This window comes from Clupea harengus, chromosome 19 (assembly GCF_900700415.2).
Source record: "Clupea harengus chromosome 19, Ch_v2.0.2, whole genome shotgun sequence".
Lineage (NCBI taxonomy): Eukaryota > Metazoa > Chordata > Actinopteri > Clupeiformes > Clupeidae > Clupea > Clupea harengus.
Window position 1 is genome coordinate 6,913,353 of NC_045170.1, and position 25,441 is coordinate 6,938,793.

The following is a 25,441-nucleotide window of genomic DNA, read 5'->3' on the forward strand; positions in this document are numbered from 1 at the left end:
TGGTGTTTTTTGTGTGCTAAAAATGTTTTCATTTTTAACTTAAGTTGGTTTTTTTCACCTTTTTCAGTTTAAAATAACATTTGTAAAGACAAACAAACATTCACCTTGACTAGACCATTCACCATCTTCACATCCAGCACTGCTAGACATGCACATCTCACTAACACACAGGCCACAGCGCTTTAAAGCGGAGCTCATTCTGTTTCTCTTTTTTTAGATCAAATATGAAGGGAATGAGAGAGACCTTCTCAGTGACATGTTTCAGAGAAAGGTCGCTACATGCTTGTTACCATAGTAACACACTTACTGTATAGTATTGTTTTGGTATTGTTTGCTTTTGATTTCTGTTGGTGTTTGCCATAAGGTGTTTGGTGTGTGTTTGTGTTACACTAATACAGTGGTTCCCCAAGGGTGGATCGGGCCCCTCAAGGGGGGGGGGGGGTTGAGGGTGAGGGTGAGGGTGAGAAAATGTAACGCGAACCCTAAACAACCAACTACAGGTCAAATTTTGTATGGCAGTGCTCTAACCTGAGTTTATAGCCTACCAAGTCCTTATATAATATGGCCAGGGCCTACTGTTTAGCCTATATGTTAGCAGGGATAGCTTGCCTAATTATGGAAGTGTAACTTCACCCTAAAATGGCCTAAACTAAATGATGACTAAAAGACTCTGTGATCAAGGCTAGTGAACCTGGCAAGGCTGATGCTGACACATCTACATCATGAAATGGCCTGCCCACCTCCCCAAGCCCCCACCCGTGAGCGCGACTATCATGTTCATTTGCTGATCGAGATTCCCCCCCACTCCCCCAATTGTCAAAGAGGGGCCTGTCATGAAAGCTTGGGGACCACTGCGCTAATATTTAACCACTGGTTCACTAATCATGCCTTTCGTTCACGAAGTTGGGGTGTGTGTGTGTGTGTTGAATCTGTCTACTTAAAACATGGGTGACCTGCATCTCTAGTTACTCAGTGTGATTTGTGTTTAACAGCTCAGAGAATGAATAAAGTTCACCCATGAAAACCATGTAAACCATGACCTGCTGTGATTTCAAAAGCTAACCTAATCTTGTCATTTGTATTGTAGGCAAGTGGTGAGTTTAAACTGTCCTCTGAAATGCCCTTCTCGTGTGTGTGTGTGTGTGTGTGTGTGTGTGTGTGTGTGTGTGTGTGTGTGTGTGTGTGTGTGTGTGTGTGTGTGTGTGTGTGTGTGTGTGTGTGTGTGTGTGTGTGTAGGTGCCGTTCCTGTGTCCGCTGGAAGGGCACATCTACCTGAAGATGCAGTGTGAGGTGGGCTCCCGTGTAGAGGAGAGAGGCTTCCTGGTGAGACCACACATCCTCCGTCTCCTGAGTGTCGTCTGGGATTAAATTAATACATTTATTATGGCAAAACCCCTTCTTGAAACTTCAATTCAGTATATTCAGTAAAGAATGGTCTTTATTGATGTACATTTTTAGAACTTATGAATGTGGATGGCATTAAATGTATGTCTTGGTTGGCAATGGTTTGGTTCTTTGGTGGTTTGCTTGAAGCGCATCAAAGCATTTCCTATTAATTTAGATTTCAAGGAATAGTTTAGTTTCTATGTCTTGTGAGCTGTGTGTGTGTGAGGTGTGGCCTGGGTGTTTGGGTTTCTGCTGCAGACGATGTGTTTGTGTGTGTGTGAGAGAGAGAGAGAGGTGTGGCGTGGCGTGGGTGTTTGGGTTTTGACGGCCTGTCTCTTCTGCAGACGATGTTTGAGGACGTGAGTGGTTTCGGGTCGTGGCACAGAAGATGGTGTGTGCTCTCCGGATACTGCATCTCCTACTGGACATACCCCGACGATGAGAAACGCAAGGTGAGCGGACGCACACACACACACACACACACCTGCCCTGAGTAGAACAGTACACACCAGTGTCACATGACCTGAGGCGTATTTGACTGCCAGGGCCAGAGTCTATCAGAGTCTAGTGTAATATCAAACACGTGAGATGTAACTCCCTCCAGTGTAATATCAAACATGTGAGATGTAACTCGCTCCAGTGTAATATCAAACATGTGAGATGTAACTCGCTCCAGTGTAATATCAAACACGTGAGATGTAACTCGCTCCAGTGTAATATCAAACATGTGAGATGTAACTCTCCTGTGCTCCAGTGATATATCAAACATGTGAGATGTAACTCGCTCCAGTGTAATATCAAACACGTGAGATGTAACTCGCTCCAGTGTAATATCAAACATGTGGGATGTAACTCGCTCCAGTGTAATATCAAACATGTGAGATGTAACTCGCTCCAGTGTAATATCAAACACGTGAGATGTAACTCGCTCCAGTGTAATATCAAACACGTGAGATGTAACTCGCTCCAGTGTAATATCAAACATGTGAGATGTAACTCGCTCCAGTGTAATATCAAACACGTGAGATGTAACTCCCTGTTGGACATGTGTCCCTCACAGAACCCGATGGGGCGGATCAATCTTGCAAACTGCACCAGCCACAAGGTGGAGCCAGCGAACCGCGAGTTCTGCGCGAGACCCAACACATTTGAGCTGATCACGGTGCGACCCCAGAGAGAAGACGACCGGGAGACGCTGGTCAGCCAGTGCCACAACACCATGTGTGTCACCAAGTAAGTCACAACACCATGTGTGTCACCAAGTAAGTCACAACACCATGTGTGTCACACAAGTTGCAATAACAAGCAGATCAGTCCCTCATAGGAACATGCTTCCGAATTGATCTGTTTCTGATTGTTTTTTGCATGTCAATAGGTAAATCTGACATTAAATCATGATAATGACTACAACGGTTGATAAACTGTTGAGTCTGATTAGTGCACAGTGTTGAGTTGTCTTTATGTGATAGGCCATTGACCTTCATGAACATGAATAGTGTATAGTGTGTGTTCTTGTTGAAAGATGGCAGGGGTTGACGCAGACTGTGATTCCTCTGTGCAGGAATTGGCTGAGTGCTGACACTAAAGACGAGAGGAACCTGTGGATGCAGAAGCTGAACCAGATTCTGGTGGATCTGCGCACATGGCAGCCAGACTCCTGCTACAGGCCTATTTAAGCACGCCCCCTGGTGGCTGGGAGGTGGTCTGATGCCATCCCAGCCCCGTGACCAACTTCAGGGACAGTCAGGGGAGACGTGCAATACAAGCATGAACCAATAATAAGGAACTTGGTGGTGTGTTTCAGAGAGGATCTGTGTTTCAATAAAGGACAATGAGAAGAGAAGTCAGTTAAGCCATACTTACTGCCCTGATCTGTACAGGCATTCCAATAGGACGGAGGGCTGGAGAGGGCCCTCCCATTGTGCTCCTAATCAGTCTAGAGAACAGAGCACTGTTCTCTAATCCCCCTTACCTTTGAATTCATCATAGGGCAGTGTGCTCTGTGTTTGTTTTATGTGCCATCCCTTTTATTTGGATTGATCAAATATTCATCCTGGCTTATTGATTGAGTCTGGCAATGTCGTTTCAGGGTTCAACACCCCCCTGTTTTCTGAAAATATATAAATGTTAGACATTATTAGTTTTCTGTAGCATGTGCTATAGAACACAGTGCTAATATACGATTGTTGAGCTTAATCCTCATGATTTACTTTTAACACGCAACTTTTGTTTTTTACGTTTTTATCAACTTTGGCAGAATACATATAAAACTACAATTTGTTGTATAATGAGACTGTATTTATCATGTAATGCACCATTAGAACATTCAGAGCTGATATTTTTACTACTTCTACTACCACCAGCAAGACACTTTATGTGTTTATTTTTTTTATGTACATGTTTGTTTGTGTGAATGTGTGTGTGTGTGTGCGCGCTAGGAATTCCTAGATTCAAATGGTTAATGCTTGTTACTATCAGTCAGAGCTCCGAATCTAAACTGAATATATATGCTACATGCTGTTTTAACCTCCATAGTTTAAGGAGCAGGGCTGGGTCTCTTGGGTTTGGTGTGAGATTACCCTTTAAGCGTTTACACTAATGCGTGCAAAGTGCACTTTGCTTTGCAGCCACGTCCTTAACCTATATCAATGAGCATGTGTGTGAATATTTTTTAAAGAATGTTTTACGCTGTCACGCATTTCTTCCATCGCAGCGCAGTGGCTAAGAGGGGAGCTGGCTTAAGACCAGATTGCGTCCTGAATCTGTTTGGAGGTCTGCTTCTGTCGGGGAGGGATATGACTTCACCAGTACAGCTCCGGGTTGCATATAAAACATGCCTTAAACTTTGATGTGGAAGCGCTCCTAATCCAGGATGATGTTACTTGTCTGGAGAAATGGAACTAATAAATACCAACTTTGCCCAACGTAGTCCTGACTTGTACCGCTAAACATGTAGTACACGTGTGAATGTTTTTTGTATGTATGTTGTACTGAGAACATACACTTATGATTTATATCTTAATTGTTCTGATCACATGTTGTGTGTGTGTGCTCTTCAGTAGGGGAGAGTGGGGTGAGCTGTGCCAGTTTGGACTTAAAGTGACTTTAAAGCGTGGCCATGACAGTAATGCTTCCAACTAAAATATGTATATATATTTCAGGATGTGGTGCATCCCTGGGAACAATCACTTTGGATCTGAAATATATTATTTAAGAAATATAGCTTTCTGAAAAAAAAAGTGGTCTCGTGGCACAACTTGCCCCCGGTGCGGGGTAAGTTGTTCCTTTAAAGAGAATACATTGGGGTAAATTGTGCCATTGATTATTGAAGTAAAACAGTATGTTTTATCATTTCAGAAACTGTGATGCTATGTAAAAGCTAGACAAATTCAATACAAAATTACTCATTTAAGGTTTATTTAAAGTTATTTTACAACATCAATGGCCAATTTTCTACAAGCCTATTGCGCCATATGAGCACATCACAGGTCAATTTTCTTAAACAAGGCCTAGGGCTTCATGAACACATCAGAACAAAGTTGAGTTCAAATGAAAAATAAGCAACTATTTAAAGGTAATTTACATGAACACGTGTTCAGAACAAAATTAAATTCAAATGAAGACCAAATTGACTGCAATTCTCTTCACAGATCTGGCCTACTACATAACATCCCACTTGTCGATGCTACAGGGGAATATACATTTCTGCTCCCTTCTGGCTGTACCACCAAGTTTTTGTGGTGTTGGTAGTTTCTTATGCACATCTTCTCTAGGGATGACTTCATAATTTTCTTTGAAAGTGAAGATGGGCTTTCCACTGGCACAACTTAACCCAGGCCCTTTGGCACAAATCACCCCAATCCCACTTTTTGGGAAAAAATGCATCATCCAGCAGTTTTGAGCTAAAATCATGCTAGCTATATAGACTCATAGTGTAGCTTACCAAAGCACTAAAACATGTGTGAAATGTTTTCAAACTTGTCTATAACTGTTCAGACACAACAATCAAAAAACCTTGATCATAGAAATTTTACTTTGGAAGGCAAAACAAAGTTTTTTTTAACTTAAATGTGCTTTCCTCTCATGCAATGAGGCTCTCTTCTTTGCAGGATGCGTTAAATGGGTGACTCTTCAAAAATATGTGGTCACATGACCAATTTCTTCTATGGTTCCCTAGAAACGGGGGTTGGCACAACTTCCCCACTCTCCCCTAATTATCATTCGTCAGTTGGAATGGAAATTATATCCTTTTTTTAAAGTAAGTTAATACAATTTGATGCCACAATTGTTGTATAAACTTGACACGTTGATTTTATGTACAACGATAACAAAAGTCCATTCCCGTTCGGAGTGTTCACGCTCTGAAGCCGGACACCTCCTGGCATGCTTGATCGATAAACTTTATTGAGGGGGGGGATCCGGTATAAACCTAATCTACATAGAACGATCATACGTACACCTCTGTGCAGTAGTTATTCCTGGAGACTGGTGACCTTGAATTTTAATTGCTGTATCAGACCATTGAGTAATTGTACTACATTACCCATGTGTCATTGCTACAGTGCCGCAGCGTTCATGTCAATGACGCAGCGCGTAACAGTTGCTTATGGCCCACTCAGGAAACTGACTATGAAACAGCAGTGTTTGTTATTCTGACCGGTGTTATTTCGTCTACACGATGGGCGAGTTGGCCAATTCCTAACATATGAGTCTTGCTTTTTCGTGTCTTATTGGACTGAAAAAGCCGATATTCATGGTGGGCTGTTAACGGATCGTGTTTTAGTCAGCTGTTAGAAGTCGATCGCTTTGCTTGACAGCGGTTGGCTTATGTTCTGGCGAAGAGGAACGCATCCCAAACCTTCTGAAGATGAACGAGCATTACTTTATGACATAAAAATTCTGGTAACTATACTTAATTTGAGTAATACTAAACTGAGTGTTTGTTTGTTGATCGAGTCGGCCATGTGTTGGCCCTTTAGTGGTTACGGTGGCCCAAGGAAACATTCCAACTGACTTTTAGGTAACGTTAGCCAGTTGTAGTAAGTTAACGTCTAGGATAGTCAGCTGTTTTGTGAGAGATAATCAAAACATGAACGTTATTTCTCCAATTATTACGGAGTATTATTATTATTTTTGTCTGGCTTAATCTTCTCCCTTGTACTTTTTTTTATTAAACCCGTAGCAGCAAGTCTGTGAGGCGTAAGTGTAGCCTCTGTGCTGCGATCAGGCAGAGATTGAACTCCCAAGTGTCTGTCGTTCCCACCCAACATGAGTATTGTGTTTGCGGGGGAAGTGAGTAGGATCGTTTCTCTCCAATTAGTCCCAGGTGTGGCATTTGAGAACAAATCAGCTGGGACCGGTGCTACTGTGTCTGTGTGTAACAGAAGGAGGGCACCCAGGTGATGGCCCTCTCCCCGTTTCTAGCATTACACTAAGGACAGGGCGATGGGTTGGCTGCACTGGCACAACTGATAGGCGTATCACTACCCAACTACTTATTTTTGGCGATTAGCAATGTTTTGGCGTTAAACGTGATATTCAGTCTCCAACGAGCTTACTCAGAACACAATATACTGTGTCAACGGCGCCGTTGTAACGGACTAGATGATACTGCCAGATGTCATTGCACAAAGGGCGCTTCTTCAGACTGCTGTCTAGTTTGTACTGACAATAGGTTTAGAGATAATTGACAGATGGCTGCTCTTTGCTCAGAACTGCTTGACTCCCCCCTCTAAATGTGCAACATAAGCGAGTGTAAGTAGCATATCTATAGGCTGTATGCTTGCATGGGTAAATGCACATGCATTTGTATTGCATGGCTAAATGCATTTATATTGCATGTAGCACTTACCTTTGTGTGGCTTTTTTTTTTTTCGATCACAACATTGGTATACTCAGCTCACTTTCAAACTCGACCCAAGACTCCCACAAAGCCACTCTGGCCATAGCACTGACCCTAAGAAAATATCGATACACTTGAGTGTCGCGATATTCTGTTTTGTACTGCTGTATCGATTCCCCAAAACATTGTATAGATTTTTAGTGAATTACATGCAAAGATTCGAGGCAGACAGTGGTTCATTTTGTGTTGTGTTTAAAGCACTGACCACTAGATAGCAGTGTTGTAATCAATCTTCAGCCTTTTGACTCTTCCACTCCAACGTTACAACGTAAACTTGGACATGAAGACTATGCATATGGCATTTGGTTTACTGTACGCAATACCCGTGTGATTCAGCTAGACACGGATACATTCCTTAGGTGGCGTCAATGATCTTCTTGATGTCCTCGATGTCCTTCCTCTTTCCTCTCTAAATCTGCGTGCGAGTCTTTCTCTCCTGTCCACTTTCTCTCTCTCTTTCTCTCTCTCTCCCTCTGTCTTCCACCCTCTCTCTACCCCCCCCCCTTCTCTCTCTGGCTAACTCATTCTCCCCCCCCCCCTCTCTCTCTCTCTCTGGATCTCTCTTTCCCTTTCTCTGTGTGTGTGTGTGTGTGTGTGTGTGTGTGTGTGTGTGTGTGTGTGTGTGTGTGTGTGTGAGGTTAAGTGGAGGGCAGGATGTGATTGGGGAGATTAGGTTGCGCTGTTTGCATAATTTATCCAATCTCTTTGTGCTCCAGCATTGTGAGCTGTGATTGAGTGAGTGAGGTGAGTGAGTGATCTAGGAACAGGCCACGAGTTCAGATCTCACACACACAAACACACACACTGGCAGTGTGAGTATGGGACAGGGGGTGCTGAGGGTGCAATAGCAGCAATTGGTTGCTGGGTTCACTAACGGGCGTGGAGCTTCAGTAGGAAGAGATGTCATCTTCATATGTTAACCAATGACAGGAGCGTGACTGAAATGTGGTTTGCCTGTAAATGTTTGTGGCTTTTGATTTTGAGAGGAAATAACAGGCTTCTTCTTCATCTGTGTGGTTGCTGTGCTCTCTTGTAATCAGGCATCTCTGACTTCCTCTCTTTGTGTGTGTGTGTGTGTGTGTGTGTGGGTGTTTCAGAGAGCGTGTGTGTGCACATGGTTGGTCAACACTCCACAGGCCCCCCCTTGTCTCCCTGACCACTCCCAGTCCCTCCAATCCTTCTCACCCCTCCTCAGACTTCCCACCAGGCCCTGGCCAGAGCCCCATCATCTGTGTCCCTACATTCAGCCTTGACCCTTGACCCTTGACGCATCCTGACATCACTACCCCTCGCTGGCTCACCTCCACAGCCTTAGCCCTCTCCATCTCCCCCAGCATACGTTCCCCTGTCCCCTCTCCCCCAGCATACCCGTCTCCTTCCTGGTCACAACCACTTCACTCACACTTTTCACCCGGCACCTGCTCCCAGCGAGTGTGTGTGTGTGTGTGTGAGAGTGAGTGTGTATGAGGGCGATGCTGTGTGTGGCGCGCAGGAACATGTCCCAGAAGCTGAGTGTGTTCCTGGTGCTGCTGGGCTTCTGTTGGGGCCTGCTGCTGCTGCACTACACGCTCTCGCGACCGCACCACCAGAGCAGCGCCCAGCTACGCCAGCAGATCCTGGATCTCAGCCGACGCTACGTCAAAGCCCTCAGCGAGGAGAGCCAGGACCCGTCCGGACTGCAGGGAACCTCCATGGCCGGTTACGGTGAGGAGCAGAACTCGGCAGAACAGATCAGAGAAGATCTGGGGGGGGGGTAGAATTTACATGAGAGAGATATGCATGAAGGGGATGGATCGATAAAGTGATGTTTAGATGGAGGAGTTACTGATATGCTCTGTGTGTGTGTGTGTCTGTCTGTGCGCGCCTGCAGCGGATCTGAAGCGAACCATCGCTGTGCTGCTGGATGACATCCTGACCCGTCTGGTGAAGCTGGAGGGCCTGGTGGACACGGCTGTGAATGCCTCAGCCGTTAACACCTCCCACGCAGTAGGGGGCGCTCTCTTGTCCCCACCTGCAACTTTACAGAGGCTCCTCAAAAAGGACATCTCTCTCCACCAGCTTCAAGTTGCTGCCCAGACCAAAACAGAAGCAGCTGCAGCGAAACACCAATCACACACTCCACACCGACCACGCACGAGAAGTCGAGACTGAACTGAGATGTGTGTGTGGGGGGGGGGGGGGGGGGGGTGGGGTGTGTGTGAGAGGTCGACAAGTTATAAATACTGCTTTTATGACTGATATATAATATTATATATTTTTAGATGGACTCAGCGGCAGCATTCAAAGTTTACTTAGCTTGAAATTCAGCTTTTTGTATGATTTTGTCATGGGCTGTTACTGTGATGAGTTACAGTGCTGAAAAATTTAAAAGAAGAGGGCCTGTGTTTGTTTAAGAGGATACATGGGTTTTACAATGTCTTTGGAATTACATTTGCTAATATTTCTGTTATTTCACATTTCACGGCACTTCAGAGTGCTCATACAATTAACGTTACGTTTGCTCTCCTGTTTTGCAATGGACATTTAGTCAAATGCTTTTTACTACTGCACGGTATGTCAGTAAAGATTGATTGTAAGGTTTATGTAGGACAAGATTTAAGAAAAATCAAAAGATGGATGTTTTACACTGCATAGAGATAGATATAGATTAGATATAATATAATTGATTGAAAATGATACATGAAGAGAAGGGGAGGAGTGAAATGCAGGGTTAAATGAACGTAGCCTCAAGGAATGATTGAGTTCTGTTACTCACTACGATGGACAGTCTGCTCACTGGATATGACATGTTGAACAAGTGAAAGAGTTGTCTTGGTTTCACCTATTATCATCCCTTTCAAAATGGATGCACACACCCTTGAAGAAGGTGAAGAAGAAGAACAGAAGACTGTCTTAGTTATCTTGTGGAAGGACATCCTGGCAGGAACACGTGGTCTGTCGTAGCTACCACAAGATGGTCCACCACTGTTTTGTGCATCAGCATGTTTTTTGCCTTTGTTGCAATTTCAATTCACCTCACGCGCTTAAAAATACTGAAGCAAAAGTCACCCCATATGCTTTCAAAAATTAAAAAAAAGTGAAAGTACCTTAATGCCACAGGAAAATGATGCCTCTTGGGCTTATGGATAGATCACAATGTTTACTGGTTTCTTTGTATTCGCTAAATTAATGACTGTAGGGCAATAAATATTCTTGAGTTCATTATGAATGAGACACAGTCTTGTGCCACTGTCATTGCTTCAGGAGGTTACAGGCCTATCTGATGTGCAGATACAAATTTAAGTTCTCATGCAAACTTAACTGTAAGGTAGTTTGGATTGGATATATTTATTTTCCTCTAATTCGTTTGTTCCAAGTTGATCCGTTTCTTTCTGCAGTGTGTATAACTGTACATGTCGACTATTGTTATATTGATTTTGGATAAGACAGTGAAAGCCTTAAATGTGACGTAATGTTTACATGACCCTCCCTGCACGCATTGCGCAGTATTAGATGGGTCGGCGTGAACCATCGCCATTTCCTCCGTTGACTTTCAGTGCTGAAAGTAGCTAACTAATCAAGTAGTTAACGACTAGTCAGACGGGAAAGAAGCTTTAGTTGTGAATCTCTGAAAACGTTACTGTCTCACTACTCTAAGTTAGTCTAAAAATGAGTGACACTGAAGATGGCAACTTCGAGGGTCGAGTAAGTGCGGTTGTTTTACTCAAACATCTTGTATTTCTCTTTTCTTAAACCTCTTTCGCTTTCATAGAGACGTTATTTATTAGCTTGCCAAAGCTGATAGGCTAATGTTAGCATCCTGGACAGCGTTAGCTAGCCAGCCTGTAACGTAACCATTAATGATTTCTACAAGTTTTAAATCAGTCAGGCTTGACGTATGTGCCAGATAAAAGTAACTAGATAGCTTAATCATTTTACTTCTACACAGACAAATATAAACCAATTGCCCATAAATAAAGCTACAATAAAACATTATTGAAGTAACGTTATCTTAAACATTAGCTAGCTAGCGAACGCTATGCAGCTACTACCTAATTTTATACATCGAATGAATCATATGATACGTAGTGCATTTGACATGTACAAACTAAATACTCAGTCTTTAATAGTATATATATGCATTCAATTTTACGAAGGTAAGATGACCTGGTGTTGCAGCAAACTAGTTGGTTAGTGTATGCTAGCTTCCGAGCTAGCCTGTATGGCTTGGCCTTGTTTGATTTTTGGACAATGGCTGCAGTCTTTTGCTGCGTAATGCGCCAGTGTAACAGCATGTCAGGCCAAACATGAGATGAGAAATGAGACAGGCTTGTGAACCATGTCTCTATTGTGATAACTGATATGAGACTCAAGGCTGCAGAATTTGCTTCTAGATAGTGAATTAGCCATTAAGGGCATTCTGCAGGAGAAGGGATCTCATATCATTACTGTTCGGTATCTAGGATATCTGTGTTGACAGTTGCTTCGTCCACTGCCTTTCCTCTACCTTTCAACATTTCTCTGATTCTTCCTGAAGTTAACCGCTCACCATCCCAGATCATTTCAGCCTATGAAAATTTGTCATTAATCTAATTTATGTTTTATTTTGAGCGATTGAATGCCCATTTTACGTTGCTCAGTATCAACCAAACACCATGATCTTAATTGTACTGAATGTTCTTTTTTCATTAAGGTTATTGGTCGTGAAGGATTTGAAGAGTTTAATCCAAGAATGTGGAAGAATATCCAAGAATATCAGAAGGCTTTTGAAAATGTGTTGCAGAGCAGAACGTAAACAGGGCGGGGGAAAAACAGGACGGAAGAATGTCAGATAGAAGGCACGCTCGCGTTATCGCTCGTAAAGCATAAAGAAAAGAAGGAAAGAAAAAGGTTTCAAATTGGGGGAAGAAAATGGAACAGAAACAGAAAAAAGCAAGGCATGAAAAAATGAAAACTGAAAAAACGAAGACCGAAGAACAATAGAATGCCTGAAAGAGGGAGTAGGAGGAATGAATGTGTCCGTTGTAGGTTAAGTAAACATACCTGTACCTTTAACTTGCCCTACACAACTGCATGACATCTGTTGCCATGGTGATCCAGGTAAAGACCTGATTGCATCGTGGAAGGCTCATTTTTAGTATTTTAAATGGACCTATGCATATATGTATTGTTTCTTTATTATTTATAGATAAAAGAGATACTAAATGATTCTAACATTTTTCTCCACAGCATTTGCAATGCACTGTAAGAGTGTGTGAGTGAGACTTGCTGTGTTTGTTTGTTTGTGTGCGTGTGTGTCTGTCAGTGCACGGCCACTGTAAAGTTGCTTTAACATTCTTGTGTGACACCAGGACTCGCGCTCCCCATCTAAATCGGATCGGGGGAGCCCGGCCCACGTCAAATCGGAAAGCCGCTCCGGCTCGGTGAGCCCGTCACGTGCCTCCAAACGCTCTGGGTCCAGGTCACCTTCACGCTCCAAGTCCAGGTCAGTGCGTCGGCCGGTCTGGTCCAGATGTGACGACACAACATTTACATTTACATTTACATTTAGTCATTTAGCAGACGCTTTTATCCAAAGCGACTTACATATGTGCGACTTACAATGTATACACATTTTACATTTACACAGATGGCACACTGCACATCAGGAGCAATTAGGGGTTCAGTGTCTTGCTCAAGGACGCTTCAACAGGGAATCGAACTAGCAACCTTCAGATTACTAAACGACTTCTCTACCACTGTCGCCCCCTACCACATTTATGACTTATGTACCTGAGAAATGTTGAATGCATAAAGACTCTGTTGAGTTAACATTGTATAAGAGCCAGTCTCTTGATCACAACCAGTGTATAGAATGCCTAATGCCACGCAGCGATGTCTGCTCTGCATCGTACCCATCGTCCCCTGTCCATCTTTCTGTACCTGACTGAGCTCAGCATGGGCACTCTTGATTAGGTGTGAGAATGAAAGCAATGTTGGACAGCATGTTTCATCCCTCTACTCCATCTTACTCCATCTTATACAGCAGAAGGGTGAACATCAGAAAGGCCCAGGGGCGACGATGGTTCAGGAGGTAGAGGAGTCATTTGGCAATCGGAAGGTTGCTAATTCAATCCTGATTCCTCCTCACCAAGTGTCGAAGTGTCCTTGAGCAGGACACTGAACCCCCAAACGCTCCCGATGTGCAGGTTGGCACCTTAGATAGTAGCCTCTGCCATCAGTGTGTGAATGGGTAGATGTGTGTGTGTGTGTGTGTGTGTGTGTGTGTGTGTGTGAATGGGTAGATGTCTGAGGCATTAATGTGTTAAACGCTTTGAGTGCTCCGTGAGTAGAAAAGCGCTATATAAGTGCAGTCCATTTACCAAGTGCATCTATTGGGAAAGGCCCAAGTGGTATGGACTGGAAGATTAGGCTGCAAGGGTGTAAGTGCATGGATTAGGAAAGGCCCAACTGGAACATCTGTTCACTGAAGTCTTTCTAATCAAATACAGCTTGGTGTTGATTCACTTCCTGCGTGGTAGCGAGACTCCTCCTTTTAAATATTGAGGTGTTTGTGTTTGTGTCTGTGCCTGTGTTTTAGTGACTCCCTGTATCTCCTCTCCTCTCCTCTCCTCACTCAGGTCTCCCTCACGCAGGCATTCCAACCGCCGGTACAGCCGCTCGCGCTCCCACTCTCATTCCCACCGCAAGAAGTCCCGCTCCCGCTCCTACTCCCCGGAGTACCGGCGGCGCAAGAGCCAGAGCACGTCCCCCATGTCCAGCCGCCGCAGACACGCCAGCAGCAGGGTACAGGCATTCTGAGCACACACACACACCCTGTAGACCACATACCCTTACACACACACACACACACACACACACACACCCTGTAGACCACATACCCTTACACACACACACACACACACCCTGTAGACCACATACCCTTACATGCGCACACACACACACACACACACACACACACACCCTGTAGACCGTAGACACACTCCCTGTAGGGAGTATCTGGGAAGCGTTTGGTCTTTGATGTCTGAATCCGTCTTCTGTCTTGCAGGGTTCCCAGGATCATGGAAAACCAGACAAAGTCAGTGAATTTTAAACTCTCAACTTCAGGCCCTGGGGATATCACTGTTTAGACATGTGAACAAGTACTGGGGAAGTGTTTGCTTATTATAGCTCATTAGAGTGTTATGTTATGCAAAATGTGTGTATTTTTAGGTGTAAAGTACATTATTATTGTTGTATTTCTGAGTTATAAACATGTTGGCAGTTTAGAGACGGGATATGTTTAGTGCAAGTGTACCCTGTGTTTAGTTATAATCGAATGGGTCTAGGATGTTTAGAAATGGGTCATGGAAAGGGCTCTGAGTGTGTTTGTTATGGTGTGGGAACCCTTTCCTAGATGGAGTGAAGGTTTATCAGAATCTATTTACTGAAAGACAGAGGCTTGTAAGTGAAGTTTGAGGAGGAGCCACTATTCTACTCTCGAATGTCAGTTTAGAAAACAACGTTACAGGATTTTAGTTTCCCAGCTTTAGCAGCGAACAGAACAGAACAGAACAGAACAGAACAGAACAGAAGCCTTGACAGCTGGAGGAGAGGAAGTGGAGCGGGACTGAACAGAAAGTGGAGTGGGACTGAACAGGAAGTGGAGCGGGACTGAACAGGAAGTGGAGCGGGACTGAACAGAAAGTGGAGTGGGACTGAACAGGAAGTGGAGCGGGACTGAACAGAAAGTGGAGTGGGACTGAACAGGAAGTGGAGCGGGACTGAACAGAAAGTGGAGTGGGACTGAACAGGAAGTGGAGCGGGACTGAACAGGAAGTGGAGAATCCTTCTAGAGAGGGGGAGGGGGGCTAGTTAGCCATGGTCAGTGCAGGTCACAAGTGTACTTGTTTTAAGTCAGTGTAAGGGTGGGGGGGTAGAAATAACCCTGCACGCTGCAGAGAGTGGGTGTCCTTCCGGCTCTGGGTCCCTTTGTTAGCGGTTCGCTAAGTTCATGCTAGTTGAGATCTGGTGTGAGGGTGTACTTCTATTAGGGTAGGGCAGGTGTGTATATAATATATATATAAGTGTGTATGCGTGTCGTTTCCGGAGACACTTTTGTTAGGCCAGTGTGTAAGGCTTACATGTGTGTGCCTGTGCCGTTGTGCGAGTGTATCAGTATGGTATCTGTGTGTGCAAGTGTATTAGTATGGTATCTGTGTGTGCGAGTGTATTAGTATGGTATCTGTGTGTGCGAGTGTGTCAGTATGGTATCTGTGTGTGCGAGTGTATCAGTGTGGAATCTGTGTGTGCGTCCCCCCAGGCGAACCCTGACCCCAACACGTGCCTGGGTGTGTTTGGCCTGAGCCTGTACACCACGGAGCGAGACCTGAGGGAGGTGTTCTCCCGCTACGGCCCCCTCGCCGGCGTCAACGTGGTCTACGACCAGCGCACCGGACGCTCCCGCGGCTTCTCCTTCGTCTACTTCGAGCGCATCGACGACGCCAAAGAGGTATGGGCCTTAGTAGCAGGAGTGGCGTGACGTGGCATAGCACACACACACACACACACACATCTCACAGGGCCCTCTGTGCTACTGCAGGTGCAGTCAGTGACTTTCAATGGGAAAACGAAATACATGAATTAATTAATTAATCAATTAATTCATTAGTTAATTCAAATTTGGAAATGTTTTTTTTACCTTCAGCCATGACTCATATCTGAAAGATAATAGGAGTGTTTTTATTTCTGCATGTTGATGCTTTGTTCTACATTTGTTGACGGTGTAGAGGGCCTGGACTCTCAGATCTGTAAAATGGGGCTGAAACAGAGCAACAAAGCGTGGAACAGAGTGGAATGCGGCGTTTAAACGGTGCTAAAGAGAACCATTATGTTGCCATAGGCAATGGAACGAGCCAATGGGATGGAGTTGGATGGGCGGCGTATCAGAGTCGACTACTCCATCACCAAGCGCCCCCACACCCCCACGCCTGGCATCTACATGGGCCGGCCCACACAGTGAGTAAACCGGCCAATTCAGGTCAGAGCTCCAGCACAGAGGCCTGTTCATGACCTTTCACCCTGGCAGACCTGAACTCACCAAGGCCTCCGTTGCGTGAAGTAATCGTACTAGTCGTAATATGTCCTTCTTTCTAACACAATCTCAGCGTCACAGAAGACGAGTAGAACCTGAAGCAGTAAAATGCATGCTGTAGTACCTTTGCTTGAAATGCCCATCCCTACTTCATCCAAACGCTAAAGGGCTAGTAGCCCTCGCACAAACACTACATGCCATTTAGTTTGACATGACAGGATGACATAACATACGCTACAGACCTTTTCAATTCTGACTTTTTTTAGACAGGATTGTGAAGGTAGACAGGAAATGAGCTGGAGAGGGAGATGGGGAGTGGGATCGGGAATGACCACGGGTCGGATTCAAACCAGGGTCCACGTGGCTGTTCGACCCATACATGGTCGGGGGTGCTGCTTGCGCTACAGCTCCCCCTAATTTTGACATGTTTGAGTTATCTTCAGATCAGTGCATTATAGTGAGCGTGTGTTTTTAGGCAGGCAGGGCAGACCTGTTAGACACTGGAGGAAACAGGAAGCACTACTTAACATTTTCCAAACACACACACATGCAGTATTTTCACTTTCATTTCATTGCATCTACTTGGAAGGATTTAGACCTGAAGCTTTAATCAGCTGTTTACCAAGGCTATACTCACCTACACATCATTCTCAGTTACAGAAACTTGTTCTCAGGCGCGTGCGTGTGTGTGTGTGTGTGTGTGTGTGTTTCAGTAATGGAGGAAGTGGAGGAAGTGGAGGAGGAGGAGGAGGAGGAGGAAGAGACGGTGGCGGCGGCGGTGGTAGTAGCAGCAGTAGTGGTGGCAGGAGGAGAGATTCCTACAATGACCGTGGCTACGACCGAGGCAACGACCGAGGCTACGACAGAGGCAACGACCGAGGCTACGACAGAGGCAACGACCGTTATGATGAGTACGACTACAGATACAGGTATCTCCTGTCACTCTGTCTCTATTTCTTGCACACACATACTTACATACATACATACACACACACACACACACACACACACAGACACACACACACAGACACACACATTTACACTCTCTCTGTCTCTCAGTCGCAGGCGCTCTCCATCTCCCTACTACAGTCGGTACAGGTCTCGATCCCGCTCCCGCTCCTACAGTCCACGTAAGTTCCTTAACACACACTCTCACACTTTTACTCTCATTGATTTCTACTGTGAAATGATTCAATACTGAACTGAAATCTATTCTGACATTGTGTGTGTGTGTGTGTGTGTGTGTGTGTGTTTCTGCAGGACGATACTAAAACTTAGTTTCCTGTAGCCTGGTCCTTCCAAAGGGCATCTGATGGTGGGAGGGGTGTGATCCTGTCCATGGCCAGAAGATGGTGCTGTTTACTGATAAGAAGAGTTTTCTCTCTCCATGTTTTGGTTAACCTGTCTTACTTTTTTTTTTATTTAATTTTTTTTATTTAGTTTTTAGTTTTTCATGTGAAGGTTATCACAACCTTAAGATTGACCAGCAGAGAAGAAACTATTTTTTTTTTATGCCTTCTAGCCCCACCTGAAGGAGAGACCTGTAATACCCGTGTTTATGTACATTTACAGTGTGTACGTGTTTCTTTGTGTTGAATTGCATACGTTTTGGCTGAGGTGTGTGTGTGTATGTGTGTGTTGGAGAGAGAGAGTGTGAGTGAGTGAGTGAGCGAGCGCAAACACACCAAAATGGCGAGTTAACCTGGTCTGTTTTCTGTAATCCATTTCCTGTTGTTGGTTTAACGAAGAGTAGTAATGTTCCCGTAGTAACCAGGCCGTGAGCGATCATTACGTGTCTGACTGCGGCTGAAAGAGGTAATTCTGAGGTGAACCTAACACTGGTGTGGTTTCAGCACATCTCTGCTGAAACTCCCCAACCTGTGTGTGTGTGTGTGTGTGTGTGTGAGAGAGATTGTACCATCAACATGACATCTGTCCACATGCATTAACAACACAGATGTGCTTTTCTCTTGAGATTATTTTGTGTGCATCATGGATGTTCTCGTAGAGTTGTGTCTTTTTCAAGAAATAAAAAAGGCCTTCCAGCTACTGTGTGTGTGCATTTTGTGGATGATGTTGTCGTTGATGTGTGTTACTGCGCAGCCAGAGGTACCTAGGATCAACTCCGGTAGGGGAACCTTAATGGAAAGAAAAGGACAATAAACATTTGCACCGGCTCAGCAAGGTGTGTGTGTGTGTGTGTGTGTGTGTGTGTGTGTGTGTGTGTGTGTGTGTGTGTGTGTGTGTGTGTGTGTGTGTGTGTGTGTGTGTGTGTGTGTGTGTGTGTGTGTGTGTGTGTGTGTGTGTGTGTGTGTGTGTGTGTGTGCTTGGGCACTGACTGCTGAATCCTGCACTAGGCGCTGCTCCATCTATCCCTGCACTAAGCACAGCTGATTTAAGTCATTATTCAAGTCTCCATTTTCTAGTAATAAACATCCATGTACATATACAAGGGACTAAATGGATAAAGGTTGTGAGAATGAATTGATGATGTCAGTTTTGAATGTAAAATGATGTCCAAGAGCTGAGACCAGAGGTACTCCATGCCTCAGAGGGTGAGTGACAGCTGTGTGTTCACAAAGTTATGTCACGGAAACGGCTGACTGGAATGGAGCTGGCGTAGACTCTACAATGAGTGCTTTCCCCGAAAGTGTCGTTGAACAACCAGCATAGTTGAATGATAGAGAGACTATCGCTTTGAGCGCTCTCTCTCTGCTATTACCGCCGTGGTTGCTCAGTGACGCTTTTGGGAAGCGCAGTCCAGTGCCGGTATTCTTCTCCTTACTTACATGTAATCCTTTCAGCTGTAACTGACTTCGCACAGTACGACGGTGTAGTAACTTGTCCAGAGGTAAAAAAGAAAGTCTACCGCACACGTAGAATGGAGAGTGTGATGTGGGCCGGTGACCAGGAGATGGCACTGTTACATTTCAAGATGGGTAGTCCTTGGCATAAACTGTAGCCTATGCTTAGAGGTTGGATACCCGACCCGGGCCTGTCGGAACAAATAACAAATATTTAGAAATTATACTCGGGCTTGGGTCGGGCTTGGACACATCAGCACGTTAAGGCATTGAACATTCCATATTTAAAATATCTTAATGAATAGTGAAGTCAACGTGTCTGCTTCACATAATCTAGAAGTTAGTTTTTGAGAATAAACTAAATCACATTTAGGATAACAGCCTTCCTCCTGTGGCGGGACATTGTTTGTGTCCTAGCTGTGACAACGCCATTACAGGCGGCAAACTGGCAGGCACCATGGAGGAAGTTAAAAAGAAACTGTCATCTGGAGACACTAAACGAAGGGAAATCTACTGTATGGAGATATTTCTGCTTAGTAGTCGCGGATTCTAATGTAAGAAGTGTGAAGTTTTAATGAGATATGATTGATGCCATCCTCTTTCTCCACAACAACATGGATTAAACCTGGATGGTTGGGCCGGGTTCAGACAGAAAAATTCAGCCCGATCCACACTCTAGTGTTCATGTGAACCTCTTTTTCAATTTCACAAGTCACAATGGATTACTTTGGTTTATATTTGTACAGACCTTCCTCTTTCAAGACAGAATAAACAAATGTTAAGTTTTTATCAGCGGAAGTGTTTGACCCTGAGGTTTATTGAGTTTATACTCAATAGTCTACTTCTTTATGAACACCATGCAGTAAACTTATTCAGTCACTACACAATTTAGATCAATTAATCCATTGATTAGCAATAGAAAATATGCAATATTTTACGGATTAAAAGATGTATTTCCTAAACTGGTATTTTTGCCGTTTGTAAGTCTGGGAGCATTATATATATATATATATATATATATATAAATATACACATACATACACACACACACACACATATACAGTATATACCCGGTATAAACATACACACATATACTATATATATCAGTGTATTCTTGCTTTTTGGTAGTATTCTGACCCCTATCAAATGTTGGCCAGTGTCTACACTCACTGGCATGAAGTTGCTAAACAGCATGTTGTTTGAGAGTGTTTCTTGAGACACAGGTGGACACAACAGTCATACACCTGACGGTGTGTGGGTGTGTACGGTGAAAGCAATCTTAGATGTTTGTTATCTCTCAACAGAGAGGAGGTTGTGCGTTTATGAGTTTAACACAGTTTAAAGAGGGTTACCACAAGCAAGATATTTATTTCCTGCTGCAACATGATCTGAATGCTGTGTGTGAATTAACCACAGACCTCATCGCCAGAGTGTTTACTGTGTGAAGTGACACAACATCACGGTCCTGGAGTGCTGGGATGTGTGGCTGCAGCGGTGGCTTCCTCTTGGATTACCTGATCATCTGTGTGTGGATGTGTCCTGTAAGACCTGCTCATCTGTGTGTGGATGTGTCCTGTAAGACCTGATCATCTGTGTGTGGATGTGTCCTGCGAGACCTGATCATCTGTGTGTGGATGTGTCCTGCAAGACCTGCTCATCTGTGTGTGGATATGTCCTGCAAGACTCACCACGCCTCTGAACCAGCTAACATACATTTCCTTTTCAATCAAGACTCTTCTTCCTCTGTCAGAGAGGGGGGATCTGATGAACCAGCTAACACACATTTACTGTTCAATCAAGACACTTCTTCCTCTGTCAGAGAGGGGGGATTCCCCTACTCTCCCCCGCCTGAAACGTACAGGTGTCTTTTAGAGTGTCTGTGAGGGGACAGTGTCTTTTAGGGGACACTGAGTGTCTTAGGGAGCACAGTGTCTTTTAGGGGACACAGACTGTCTTTTAGGGAGCACAGACTCTCTTTTAGGGAGCACAGAGTGTCTTTTAGGGAGCACAGAGTGTCTTTTAGGGGACACAGACTGTCTTTTAGGGAGCACAGACTCTCTTTTAGGGAGCACAGAGTGTCTTTTAGGGGACACTGAGTGTCTGTTGGTGGACACCGAGTGTCTTTTAGGGGACACCGAGAGTCTTTTGGGGGACACTGAGATGAGCCTCCACCCAGCACAGGGAGCTACTGCGGAACTTCCACAGCGCCATGCAGCTGAGGGACTGCCAAGACGTTGTTGCTGTTATGTCAACTGGTTTTAACTTCCTGTTGTTATGGAGACAGATCGGCTGAGGAAGAGGGCTCTCACGGGTAAGACTTGTTCTGAGCACTGAGTTTCATATCCTCATCGAGCGGACATGAGTGAGTGAGTGAGTGTGTAATTGGTGTGTGTGTGTGTGTGTGTGTGTGTGGTTCCTGTGCAGCAGCAGAGGGCAGCACTGGGACCTATTCCGCAGGGGACACACACACACACACACCCACACCGCTAGATACATGAGACACACACACACACACACACACACACACACACACACACACACACACACACACACACACACACACACACACACACACACACACACAGCTAGGTACATGAGACCTGGAGAGTGTTCCACATATGTGGTTTAGTGAAAAACCTGTGTAAGTTAACTCAGAGTAAGTAATAAACCTCCTAATAGAAGAACCCCCATGGCTTCATTTTCCTAGCAAAACAAAACCATAGGGCTCTTCTTTTAAGAGGTTTACCACTTCGTCAGATAACAAACATACTCCCTGAAGTCTGCATGGACTTTGGAACAGTTCACCAATAATTCTCAATAATTACAAGGTCACTACTGACTGATTTTTTTTTTCTGTTAGAAAAGTAGCTTGATGAACTACCTTGATATCGACTGTGTCGTCTTAAATTTGGTCATAACAAAATCTATTTGTTACATTACAACATGTCTTTGAGGTTATATAGTTAAAGATAGACATATAATGTAATCACAACACTTTGTAAACTATTATAAAATATTTCTTTTTATTTATATATATATTTAATGTGTTTTCGTGCAGGTAGGGCATGACTATCAGTAGGTGCAGTGCCTCAGTCTAAGCCTATGGCCCTTTGAGCTTGATATTGTTAGAGCCTTGAGGTGCAGGACTCTAAAGACGTGAGGTGATGCTGTCACTTCAACTAGTGCTTAACTTGCACTTACAGCAGTTACATTCCTGCACTTCTTTTTTTTCTTTTCTATTTTGTCTTTATATTTCTTATGTTAAGTAGTATTTATTGTTACACTAGGTCTCTATTGCTCGTAGCTTGACTGTTCTCTCCCTTGTACGTCGCTTTGGACAAAAGTGTCTGCTAAATGACTAAATGTAAATTATATGAATTCCACAATCACGTTAACTTTCTCCTCTTTCTGAGAGTTCGTTGCTGTGTACTAAAGCAGTGGTATTCACACCAAATCCAGTCATCACCACAACAGAAAGTGCCATCGCACCACATTTAGATAATCAGTGCAGTGATCAAGTGAAACATTTGTTTTTAAAAACATAGTACCAACAGTGACAGCAGTGCTAAAGCAAGATGAAGAGATATAAACATTAGAAGCAATGCTGGAAAAATTTGAATTGAAGAATGTGTAAATGTATTCATCAAGAGCAAAGACATTGTTTATTTACCATCAGCGGGGTTTAGGAAAAGGCTAATATTTCAGCTAGCACTGTTGGTGGTGGAGCAGGAAATACAGCAGTCCCATAGTGGTCAAAGCTGATTGGTTAAAGGCTGGTCCACTTGTTTCAAAATGAACCCAAAGTCTACGCCCTTCAGGATGCAAGGACGGGTAGCAATCCCCAGTGGAGTGTGGCCAGACCCTATCTGTTCACAAAGTCAATCTGGGTCTGCTTATATCAGGCTATCATTACACCACGTTTAGATTCAAAATCTTTTCTCAGTGGTCACTGCCCCCAACATCTTGAACTATGACCTTCTCGCTCACCTAAATCTACAAATGACCTCTGAGGCATCATGAAGTGCAATTATAAAACAACCTTTTTTTTTTTTTACAAACGAGACAAACTTTTAATTACAAATTGCATTTAGACAGTGATCTTGACAAACTGCCACAATCCCTGCCTCATTAAACGCTGCTGCTTCTGTCTATCTAATGTCAACTTAAATGTCAGCATTAAAATGGAAGTTTCCCTTTTTGTGGGTGATAATTTAGAAAATGTTTGTAAATACGAATAAAAATAAAGGGTTATGCAAAATGAAAGCACAGCCACGTTCTGGAGTTTAGAAATCACAAATGTATCTAGTCCTTAAGACAGGGAAGCACTTAAAACTAGTCAATGTTTATAGAAGCAACATTTTAAAACCTTGGAACTTTAGTTTGTCAGTTGTCTTACTAAATCAACTTGATTTGAATTTGAACTGCGGTCTCACTATTGAAGCATGGTAGGGCTAGAGTGTCTATTCGCTCCTGAAAGCATACTTTGAACATTCGAGGATTTCTATTAAACACAACCGTTACCATGTGTTTATATGGTGTCTTTACAGACAGTCACTCCCCCACGGTCAGGGAACAGCAGAGGAAAGAAACAACAATTATTCAGTGTTTGCTGTTGAGGAAAACCTGCCCTCTTTCTTGATTTTTGAACCGTTTTAAATGACGCCAAACGCCAGGCAGAACCCAAGCCTTCAAACCCAGATAGCAGCTCATTCACGAATGGACCTGGCCTTGATCTGAGCATGATTTAGTCCCCCAATGGGTATTTCTGAGTAGCTTGTGGTCATTTAAACTCTTTCATAACAGAAGACTGAACTGCACTACGAGTGGCAGAAGCAATCAACTGAGACTGCGTGGCAAAATCATGTTTTTGAGTAGGGCAAGCTTTTATTCAGAAAGTGATTGGATTGACACGGCACACATGAACAACATACTCACACTCACATCAGTGGGGAGACACACCTGAATGGGACACGCTGCGCCTGAACGACCCGTGAGGTAGTGAGATCATAACACAATAGTTCAGAGCCTGCGTACCCGAAGAAGAAAATCCATATGCAATATCAATCACAATGCACTACGATACAATTCCCACTGCTCTTACGCCCCATTGCATCAACTGAAAGGCATCATAACAATGGTTATTAAGAAACAAATCACACAAACAGACATCGTTTATACCACCCCTTCCTCATATAATTGAAGTTTACTATGGCATTAAAAGTAATTAAATCTAAATGAAGAAGCATGCCGGTCAGAGCAGAGTGTGGGGACAATGCTGCTGTAACAGACGGAAGAGGACTGCGCTGGCTCAGAGACAGGAAGCGTTAAGACCCTGTGTTTAGCCCTGATGTTCCAAGGTCGTGGCACCAGTACTTTTAGCATTAGCAGAGACCTCTGGCGTGACCTACACCATCATCAGGGACCTTTTCTTGGATCACAAAGAATAAAAAAATCTAGACAACAAACAGACACGTACATTTAACCTGACATTTACAATCACAAAAGACATATTCAAGACCCTTCAACATACATTTGATGTGGGCTGCAATGCCATTTTTTATTTTAGGATTGACTGGTGCACAAAAGAGTGCTTCAGTCTCACCTTACTAAATTGTGGAACCCTGTATCTCGGATTTGATGGTAACAATTTCTATTCACTGTTCAGGACATGGTTGGGGTATGTTATTGGTCAGCCATAACATGTTACTATGGCGATTCATAGAATTTTTTCAAGGGGTTAGCTTCTGTCTTTGAGCAGATTCTTATGTGGTCGAACATTTTTGACTGAAGGTTGTTTGTCCTGCTGGATGAACCATAAAACAACAATTAAAAAAAAAATCACACCAACTACGTTTCACGTAAACCCAGAATCCAGAGAATAAGCCTTTTTGTGGCATTAATAAACTGATATATTGTTAAGAGTTTGCAGTGCTACAGAAAACTTTCCCCCACAAAGATTAGTACATTAGTTGTTGTGTTTTTCGTTTTTTTTTTTTACCAAACTAATCCTATCTTATAGTATGGAAATGCAAAAAAATTCTTTAATATGATGTGATTTTAACATAACTCTAAAAATGTGACTTGACTTTTAAGTTTGAAATTTGAAAGCAACCTTCTTTTAGAGGGGAAGGGCTAGCGAGGGGAGTTTCTCCTTTTTTCAGTTGTACCAAGTGTTACCAAAGCCTTTTAAAATCAATCACTCTCCCTCTGTTCCATGACAATGGATGTATAGTCACCCTAGAAACAGAACGCCACTCCACTGTCTTGCCTTGTAATCACAGTGTTCTCAGTGTGTTT

At 43.7% G+C, this 25,441-nt stretch overlaps 3 protein-coding genes across 10 annotated transcripts in view; all 3 read left to right on the forward strand.

The window, feature by feature from the left end:
• Nucleotides 1-4,314, forward strand: part of anln (anillin, actin binding protein) — a 17,977-nt gene extending 13,663 nt beyond the window's left edge. Inside the window, exons 21-25 of one of the 2 annotated variants that reach the window (XM_031586315.2) lie at nt 218-271; nt 1,237-1,323; nt 1,731-1,838; nt 2,447-2,619; nt 2,948-4,314. In XM_031586315.2, the coding sequence (XP_031442175.1) occupies nt 218-271; nt 1,237-1,323; nt 1,731-1,838; nt 2,447-2,619; nt 2,948-3,062 (537 nt within the window). In that variant the 3' untranslated portion in view covers nt 3,063-4,314. The remainder of the gene's footprint in view (nt 1-217; nt 272-1,236; nt 1,324-1,730; nt 1,839-2,446; nt 2,620-2,947) is intronic. The other variant, XM_031586316.2, reaches the window with a different exon arrangement.
• Nucleotides 4,315-7,863: 3,549 nt separating this feature from the next.
• ccdc126 (coiled-coil domain containing 126) lies at nt 7,864-9,453 on the forward strand. Of its 2 annotated transcripts, none has more exons than XM_042710626.1 (3): nt 7,864-7,925; nt 8,741-8,992; nt 9,159-9,453. In XM_042710626.1, exons 2-3 carry the CDS (start codon nt 8,752-8,754, stop codon nt 9,437-9,439), a joined length of 522 nt encoding a protein of 173 aa, XP_042566560.1. In that variant the 5' UTR covers nt 7,864-7,925; nt 8,741-8,751; the 3' UTR covers nt 9,440-9,453. The 2 variants fall into 2 exon arrangements, with proteins under 2 accessions (XP_042566560.1, XP_012689928.3); XM_012834474.3 differs by having other exon boundaries at nt 8,747-8,992.
• A 1,295-nt stretch (nt 9,454-10,748) lies between these two features.
• tra2a (transformer 2 alpha homolog) lies at nt 10,749-18,562 on the forward strand. 6 transcript variants are annotated; one of them, XM_042710624.1, is made up of 10 exons: nt 10,749-10,972; nt 11,961-12,367; nt 12,619-12,752; nt 13,888-14,053; nt 14,316-14,345; nt 15,570-15,758; nt 16,149-16,264; nt 17,054-17,269; nt 17,400-17,470; nt 17,601-18,389. In XM_042710624.1, exons 2-10 carry the CDS (start codon nt 12,341-12,343, stop codon nt 17,609-17,611), a joined length of 960 nt encoding a protein of 319 aa, XP_042566558.1. In that variant the 5' UTR covers nt 10,749-10,972; nt 11,961-12,340; the 3' UTR covers nt 17,612-18,389. The 6 variants fall into 6 exon arrangements, 5 of the variants coding, with proteins under 5 accessions (XP_042566558.1, XP_031441848.1, XP_031441847.1 ...); XR_006152989.1 differs by lacking the exon at nt 11,961-12,367 and adding an exon at nt 18,526-18,562 and having other exon boundaries at nt 10,750-10,972; nt 17,601-17,967; XM_042710625.1 differs by having other exon boundaries at nt 10,750-10,972; nt 11,961-12,291.
• The last annotated feature ends 6,879 nt before the right edge of the window (nt 18,563-25,441 follow it).